Here is a 9,058-nt window from a genome sequence, read left to right as displayed (position 1 = left end):
GGTTAGTTTTACACCAAAACGGAAAATACTTAAGCTTTTCATAATATCATTTACTGTCTGCATGGCATCACAAGCAAGACCATCTTCGGTTTGCCATGAAAGTATTTACATCAGAGGAACACAAAACCTGAACAGTCTTAAATAATTCTGAACAATCATGTAACAAAAATAAACCCTGCAAAAGAAATACCACATCAGGGCATTCCTTTTGTCATCAAATAAGAAGACGATTCTCTGAAACATACTTGTATAGACAAAGATACGATATAATCCTTCTGTTATTATCTGCAGAAATCAGGCCGGTGTAACTGACTCCAGGATTGAGATTAGTAATGTTAAAGAAAGTGTTTAAAGTACAGTGGAGCAATGAATTCAAAGACAGACTGGCTTCTTTGAAGACCATAGTGAGTCTTCCACATGATGGCACTAGTGATCAGTCATATGCAAAAACTCCCTGTGAAAATTCAGGCTCCGCCACAGAAGCGCAGGTCGTCTCCAGTCATGAGCATTACAAAACACCACGGAGGAACCTCAAAGCTCAGATTCTCACAATAGCCCTGCTGATACAGCTTTTTTGGAAATGTTCACACTTATTGTAAAAATATTAAAGGCGTGTTTTACACTTTACGTGAAACAAAGAACACAAAAATCACGGTACACGCATGCAAAATATTTCAATAAACACTTCAATTTGTAAGCCGTTTATAGGGAGAAACTTTTTTTCTCTTTTCAAAACTGTGTGCTGCAAATTATTCTGAAAGTATTACCGTATATACACTCACTATACACAAAATAATGGCACTCAATAAAATCTAAATTTACCTTGCATTGTAAACAAATCAGGAGTTGTAATACTGATAACTGGCTTACTAGTTGTTTAAAAAAAAAGTAGAAAAACAAAAATATAACTGCTGCTTCTAACCAACATGTGCGTGTGTACACACACGCCATGAGCTCCACCGATGAAGCAAAATATGCTACATTAGATATCACTAAACACAAAATGAGTCTCAAAGATGTAAGCATTTAAAAAGGGGCTTAACACTGGGAAAATCCTAACCATCATCGACAAAACATGGCCTTTTTTTTTTTTTTTTTTAATTGCAATGGCACAAAAGGAGAGTACACAGTTTCCTGTGCTAGAAGGTCACTGGCTTTGGCGGTTGGTGATTTGGGACACGCATCCTGTTAAAGTCAGAACATACCGGTGTGGGTCCAGAGGAAAGTGCTGCAGGTTTTACTGGCAGTCTAGGACCCTGCAGTTGATTCCTGTAGGTGTTGTTCTGGTTCTGTGCAGCCTGGACGGTTTTGTAAGAGAGCAGGGGAGAGGGAACAGCGACTGACGGTGCAAAGTCGGGTGGGGGCTGAAGGAAAGTGCAGTTTGACACCACGCAGCCACGACCGTCAAGGTGTTCCGTGGCAGGTTTTAGCGGTGGAACTGGAGCTGAGTCAGGAATATAAAAGCAGCTCGGTGGAGAAGGCCAGGGCTGAGAAGAAGAGAGGCCCGAGTTGTCCTGGTTTGCCTCGCTTTCTGGAATCTTCTCTCCAGACTGCTCTTCTTCAGACAGATTGTCATAATGAGAGCGTTCAGAGGGCCGTCGAGCGCTCGGGGATGTCGGGATGTAAAAATTGACAGGGAACTTGCCAAACTGTCGCTGCGCTCTGTAAGAGGATGGTGATGTAGACAGATCCTCCTGGATGAGGTCCAGTTGAGTTGGTGGTGGGAGCGAGTCCCCTGAGGGTGAAAGGTCAACCCCAGACTCTGGGTCGAGGCAGGGTAGAGGAGGTGGGGGCAGTTCAGGGAGATTCAAAGAGTCCACGCTGTTTCCATCAGACTCAGAAGGCAGGTATGGAGGAGGCCATTCACCAGAGTATGCGTGGAAACGCTCCGGCGACAGAGAATTGCGTGCAGAAGAGGAAACCAGCCTCTCCTCTGCAGCACCAGTCTCTGAGGTTTCCGTCTCAGACTGTGAAGAGGATATTTGGAGTTTTGGACACTGTGCCTGGATATACGGGGATACTGGTTTGGTTGAAGGCACAGGGGGGGGCTGCTTCTGTGTGATGGGGTTGTGTGTGTGAGGATGAGCTGGCTGTCGGTCAGCATCTTTGGCTAGCTGAACAGAGATTATAGGGGTTAGCACAACCGGACGCTCGACACCCAGAGGCTTCTTTGGTAGCTCATCACCTTTAGCTGTAAAAACACAAAAATACATTTACTTAATTTTACTGCTCGTTGCATTATTTCTAGATTTATTTATTTTTTGCTACCTAGGTGCGGCAAGTCAAGCCAACTGGACTCAACAGAATCGTCAATAATTCTAAGACTTTAAAATTTGAATAAAGGCTCTTTCCTTTAGCATTTCCCTTCAAATAAATACTCCCACATATACGAATGCAAGCTGCCTGGGCTACGAACGCTCGTCCAAAAGTGGGAGAGTCTGACGTTATATTTAACAGTTATTCCATGAAATCGAGTCGTACATGAGCTGATAGCTGATAAGGTGTATAGCACTGAGTCGGCTATAAGCCGTGTACGACGAGATTGAGTGGAATAACTGTTTTATTCTATCCACATTCACTGGATTTTGAGAAACAGAGCATTTTTAGCAAATCCGATAAATAAAAACTTTATACAAAACGTCCAACAAAATTTCTGCTTAGAATGTAAACAAACCACTGAAATGACAGGAGCAATTTGTGAAAAATGCTATGATAATAATAATAATTCGGTGGGGGAAGAGAAACGTTCTTACCATCAAATAATTTTATTTCATATTTTGTTGTGGGGTTTTTTTTGGGGGGGGGGGGGGGGGGGTTGTTTCTGAGTAGAGTTTTTATTTCGTCCTCGGTTGGTTCAGCAACACGTGCAGGGGTGATAGCGTTCCGGCGCCGCGCCGGATTTCCAGCGTACCATGGCTGGGGAAAAAAAAAAAAAAAAAATCTAGTTCGCCCATTGTCCTGTGTCATTCTGAGATGCGCAGATAGACAGTAAAGGGAATTCGAATTCCCTTTACTGTCTATCTGCGCATCTCAGAATGACACAGGACAATGGGCGAACTAGATTTTTTATTTTTTTTTCCCCAGCCACGGTACGCCGGAAATCCGGCGCGGCGCCGGAACGCTATCACCCCTGCACGTGCTGCCATTTTGTTTTTCTCTACTCACGGTAAAGGAGCTGATATCCTAGTAGTAGAGTAGCCAATGAGAGCACGCAATTGGTCAGATCCAGTGACAGTGGATAGAATAAACAATATTATGCCATGTTTGTAACTAAAACCCCCTCAACTCAGAAATCCTACTGGGAAAATCAGGTTGGTCTCCTTGAGTTCAGTAAGTGACATCAAATCGAATCAACATAGCTGCTCACAGCATCAGTCAACAATTAGCACTTGCTTACTTTTAAATGAGTTACACTGTATATATTAATAGTTGGCGGCACGGTGGTGTAGTGGTTAGCGCTGTCGCCTCACAGCAAGAAGGTCCTGGGTTCGAGTCCCGTGGCCGGCGAGGGCCTTTCTGTGTGGAGTTTGCATGTTCTCCCCGTGTCCGCGTGGGTTTCCTCCGGGTGCGCCGGTTTCCCCCACAGTCCAAAGACATGCAGGTTAGGTTAACTGGTGACTCTAAATTGAGCGTAGGTGTGAATGTGAGTGTGAATGGTTGTCTGTGTCTATGTGTCAGCCCTGTGATGACCTGGCGACTTGTCCAGGGTGTACCCCGCCTTTCGCCCGTAGTCAGCTGGGATAGGCTCCAGCTTGCCTGCGACCCTGTAGAACAGGATAAAGCGGCTACAGATAATGAGACGAGATATTAATAGTTGCACTGGATCAGTCAGTATCCAGACATATTAGCTTGTTAAATCTATAACACTGACGATAGAGTTTAAGGACGGAAACATACTCGTACATCATCACTCATAACAGTTGGCTGGGTAAACCTTTGCTAACAGAAGACGAACACTGATGCATCTATGTTTTTCCTACACTTTGTATCTCTAATACAGCATCCACCCACTATTCATAACCGCTTATCCTGGGCAGGGTCACGGGCAAGCTGGAGCCTATCCCAGCTGACTATGGGTGAGAGGCGAGGTACACCCTGGACAAATCGCCAGGTCATCGCAGGACTGACACAGAGGCAAGCAACCATTCACACTCGCACCTACGGTCAATTTACAGCCACCAATTAGTTTAACCTGCATGTCTTTGGACTGTGGGGGAAACCGGAGGAAACTCTCAGACACGGACAGAACATACAAACTCCACACAGAAAGGCCCCCATCGGCCACTGGGCTTGAACCCAGAACCTTCTTGCTGTGAGTCGACAGTGCTAACCACTACACCACCGTGCTGTCCCGTTTAACACGGTAATTCTACACAATTCTGATTTCTATTTCCTGGTGAAGTCAAATGCAGCAGTGTTGACAGGAAAGGCGTGCCCTTGTCCTAATTGGTTGGATGTTGGTGGTTTGAAGGTTTTCCTCTGAGCAGATATTTTAACCAGAGCGTCAGTGACGCAGTAGCTCACACAGCCGTACCATGAGAAACCAGACTCTTTTATAATTAGCCAAGCTGCTTTTCATGAGAACAATTTGATCTTCCAAACAAAACAATCAGAATCAAAATCCATTGGAAACTCAGTGAGGAGTACCGATTTTCCTGAAAGTTCGTTAATCGGCCTAATTAGCAACTTGTTAATGAGAAATCACAAAACCAGAGTGTGAGACTTTTGTGCAGACTGATTAGATCTTCCAAATAAAACAATCAGAATCAAAATCCAGTGAAAAATCAGGGAGGAGCAGCAATTTGTGTGAATTGTGGACGGACGGACGATGGACGCCATGTGATGGCAACAGTTCACCAGCCTGTGGTTGTGTGAGTGAATGACATCTGACAAATTAGATGAACTTCATGAAATATTATAAAATGTGTTCTTGCATCCCTCTACCCTTCAACTATTTTTGCTGGGTTTATCAGTATAAATTATGATGCTACTAATAACCCTTTGACAATTCTGTAACAACTAAGTATACTGAGACTCAACACTTCATTCTTAAAAGGAAAGGGAGGAGGGGAAAAAAAAAAAGCACAAACACAAATAATGCTGCATACGTGCAGGAGGAAGATCCAGCTTCATTTTTCGGAGCTCAGACATGGCGGCCTGCAGCTGCTCGATAACAGCGTCGTCACCCAGCTGGAATGAGGAGGAGATGCTCTCCTGCAGAAACTCTCGCAGATCCTCTAAAGGCATCTTCAACAGACGCTCTGAGAAGGCGCAAGAACATTTCTCAACTTATTCATGATGTGCAAGCGTGTGTCCAACAGGACATCTTACCAAAAGGATTAAACTCCTCAAAGCTTTCAAAATAATCAGGTGTACATCACTGAGTGTGACTAAATACAACCTCAAATCCAAAAAAGTTGGGACGCCATGTAAAAAGCAAATAAAAACAAAGTGCAATGATTTGCAAATCTCAAACCCATCATTTTTTTAACAACAAAACAGACAACATATCAAATGCTCAAATTGCGACGTTTTACTGTTTCATGAAAAAGATTAGCTCATTTTGTATTTGATGGCAGCAACACGTCTCAACAAAGTTGGGAGGGGGCAACAAAAGGCTGGAAATGTAAATCTCATCTCATTATCTCTAGCCGCTTTATCCTGGTCTACAGGGTCGCAGGAGTCTATCCCAGCTGACTACGGGTGAAAAGCGGGGTACACCCTGGACAAGTCGCCAGGTCATCACAGGGCTGACACATAGACACAGACAACCATTCACACTCACACTCACACCTACGCTCAATTTAGAGTCACCAGTTAACCTAACCTGCATGTCTTTGGACTGTGGGGGAAACCGGAGCACCCGGAGGAAACCCACGCAGACACGGGGAGAACATGCAAACTCCGCACAGAAAGGCCCTCGCCGGCCACGGGACTCGAACCCAGACCTTCTTGCTGTGAGGCGACAGCGCTAACCACTACACCACCGTGCCGCCCGGAAATGTAAATATAATACTAAAAAGAAACAGCTGGAGGAACGTTTTGCAACTAATCAGGTTAACTGGTAACAAGTCAGTAACATGATTGGGTATTAAAAGAGCATCTTAGAGAGCCAGAGTCTCTCAGAAGTAAAGATGGGCCAATCATGCGAAAAACTGTCTACAATTTGTGGAACAATTTCAGAATAATGTTCCTCAATGTAAAATTGTGAAGACTTTGAATATCTCATCATTCACAGTACATAATATAATCAAAAGATTCTGAGAATCTGGAGAAATCTTGGAGTGCAAGAGACAAGGTCAAAAATCAATACTGGATGCCCATGATCTTCGGGCCCTCAGGCGGCACTGCATTAAAAGCAGGCATGATTCTGTAATGGAAATCACTGCATGGGCTCAGGAACACTTCCAGAAACAGGTTCAAGCTCTATCATACAAAGCAGCCATATGTGAACATGATCTAGAAATGCCGCAGTCTTCTCTGAGCCAAAGCTCATTTAAAATGGACTGAGGCAAAATGGAAAACTGTTGTGGTCACACAAATCAAAATTTGAAATTCTGTTTGGAAACCATGGACGCCATGTTCCCGGACTAAAGAGGAGAGGGACCATTCACCTTGTTATCAACACTCAACCTTGTCATCAGAGCCTGCATCTCTGATAGTATGGGGGTGCATTAGTACCTATGGCATGAGCAGCTTGCACATCTGGAAAGGCACCATCAATGCTGAAAGGCATATACAGGGTTTTAGAGCAACATGTGCTCCCAATCAGAAGACATCTTTTCCAGGAAGGCCTTACATATTTCAGCAAGACAATGCTAAACCACATACTGCAGCTATTACAACAGCATGGCTTCATAGTGGAAGAGTACAGGTGCTGAACTGGCCTGCCTGCAGTCCAGATCTTTCACCAGTTGAAAACATTTGGCACATCATGAAATGAAAAATATGACAAAGACGACCCAGGACTTTTAAGCAGCTAGAATCCTATATCAGCCAAGAACAGGACAACAAAAACTCTCCTCTCCCAAAACTCCAGCAACTGGACTCCTCAGTTCCCAGACATTTATGGAATGTTGTTAAAACAGAGGGGATGCTACACAGTGGTAAACATGGCCCTGCCCCAACTTTGAGACGTGTTGCTGCCATCAAATTCAAAATTACCTTATTTTTTCCTTAAAGTGGTACATTTTCTCAGTTTAGACATTTGATACATTGTCTATGTTCTATTGTGAAAAAATACATGGGTTTATGAGATCTGCAAATCATCGCATTCTGTTTTTATTTACATTTTACGCAGCGTCCCAACTTTTTTGGAATTGGGGCTGTAAAGTGATACTTACTTTTATGGATTCTAAGAGCTGTGTAGGCCATGGCAGGCAAAATCTTCTCTCCTTCAAGTATGTAAATGTCCCAGAGACGCAGCGTCAACGTGAACGGTGTCTATTTGATAAAGACAAGAGTGTTGACAAATTATAGACAGTCCCAAACATCAAGCATCCCAAAGTCTGTACACTTCAGCACTAGCATAGCTCTCATTTTTTGGACCATGTCATATGAATGATTCATCAAGATGTTCCTTATTTCCCAGTGCTGTTCATGGAAACACCACTACAAAAACAGAGGCATTTGCACTGTGATGTTACTGAATTTACACTCTTTTTTTTTTTTTTTTTTTTTTTGTAATAAGGTCAGTAAGTATTAAGTAAAAGAATAAATGGAGGGCTAAACGGACTCTAGAAAATATTAAAAAGTTAGTTCTGGTGTACTTTGGGTTTAGTTTTTGTATAATACAGGGTACTATACTAGCAATAACAGGGCAGTTTCCTAAAAGAACAATATTTGATTTATTTATTTGTATTTTCAATATTAATTGAAAATATTACAACTACAGTGTTTCTGTGCGGAGTTTGCATGTTCTCCCCGTGTCCGCGTGGGTTTCCTCCGGGTGCTCCGGTTTCCCCCACAGTCCAAAGACATGCAGGTTAGGTTAACTGGTGACTCTAAATTGAGCGTAGGTGTGAATGTGAGTGTGAATGGTTGTCTGTGTCTATGTGTCAGCCCTGTGATGACCTGGCGACTTGTCCAGGGTGTACCCCGCCTTTCACCCGTAGTCAGCTGGGATAGGCTCCAGCTTGCCTGCGACCCTGTAGAACAGGATAAAGCGGCTACAGATAATGAGAGATGAGACAACTACAGTGCACCAACACTATTCCAACAAATAGTGTGTCAATGTGAGAAAAACAGGTTTTTTTGGAAATTAAGAGTGAGACATGCCATATTTTTGAAGACCAAAGCTCTTTTGTTTTGTTCTGTGTCTAAATATTATCCTTTCTATATACATTGCCAATCATTTTATCAGCTTAAACGCAGAACCTATGACTGTCATGTTACTTCCAAGACAAAATTATATACAGTGTGTATATATATTTCTAAAGTCTTAAACACATCTTCTATTTGGGTGATTGTATATACATCTTAACCCAGTGTGGATGCTCATGGAGTGAGGTTTCTGTTCAATGTTTGCTTAAAAGCTAATGAAACACCACTCGAACAGTGTTCCATGGTTCAAGTAGGACATATGGACAAATCAAAAGAAACCCAAAATGTGGAGAACTCCTCACCCTGTCGATAAAACACTGCAGGAACCATTTAGTTGTGTATATACCAGTAGTCATCTGCTCCTTATCCTGAAAGAGAGTCAGAAACATAAGCCTGTAAAGGTCTCAAACAGTTTCAAGTTCCTGTGTAACTAAATATATTAGAAAGAAGAAGAAAGGAGAAAAAAAAAAGCCTTACCAAGTGCCTCTTGAGTTTTGGAAGGAGTTTAGCAAGGATCTGGTCATGATGAGCCTGGAAGCGTTGCAGTTTGGGGAAGCCAGGGATGAAGAATCCTGGGAGTCATTAGACAGATGACATTGTAAATACTACATCGTAAAGTTAATTTAAAATTATTCACTGTAACAAACTAATCACTCAGGAAAATCAGGCATTTAGATAAACATTATGAAAGAAATTCATCTGATTTTAAAGCTAGACGGCCTTTCGATTTCATAAA

General features: G+C 42.8%; 1 protein-coding gene across 1 annotated transcript in view; it reads right to left on the bottom strand.

Annotated features, from left to right (window-relative positions):
- Positions 1-29: 29 nt before the first annotated feature.
- Positions 30-9,058, bottom strand: part of si:dkeyp-19e1.3 (USP6 N-terminal-like protein) — a 67,309-nt gene continuing 58,280 nt past the window's right edge. Inside the window, exons 10-14 of the mRNA XM_060915083.1 lie at positions 8,800-8,894; positions 8,625-8,690; positions 7,344-7,443; positions 5,109-5,261; positions 30-2,191 (exon numbers count right to left, since the gene is read on the bottom strand). Of these exons, the coding sequence (XP_060771066.1) occupies positions 1,140-2,191; positions 5,109-5,261; positions 7,344-7,443; positions 8,625-8,690; positions 8,800-8,894 (1,466 nt within the window). The 3' untranslated portion in view covers positions 30-1,139. The remainder of the gene's footprint in view (positions 2,192-5,108; positions 5,262-7,343; positions 7,444-8,624; positions 8,691-8,799; positions 8,895-9,058) is intronic.

The sequence above is a fragment of the Neoarius graeffei genome, chromosome 2 (assembly GCF_027579695.1).
Source record: "Neoarius graeffei isolate fNeoGra1 chromosome 2, fNeoGra1.pri, whole genome shotgun sequence".
Taxonomy (NCBI): Eukaryota; Metazoa; Chordata; class Actinopteri; order Siluriformes; family Ariidae; genus Neoarius; species Neoarius graeffei.
The sequence above is the reverse complement of the archived record's forward strand: the minus strand, read 5'-3'. Positions and strand labels throughout refer to the sequence as shown.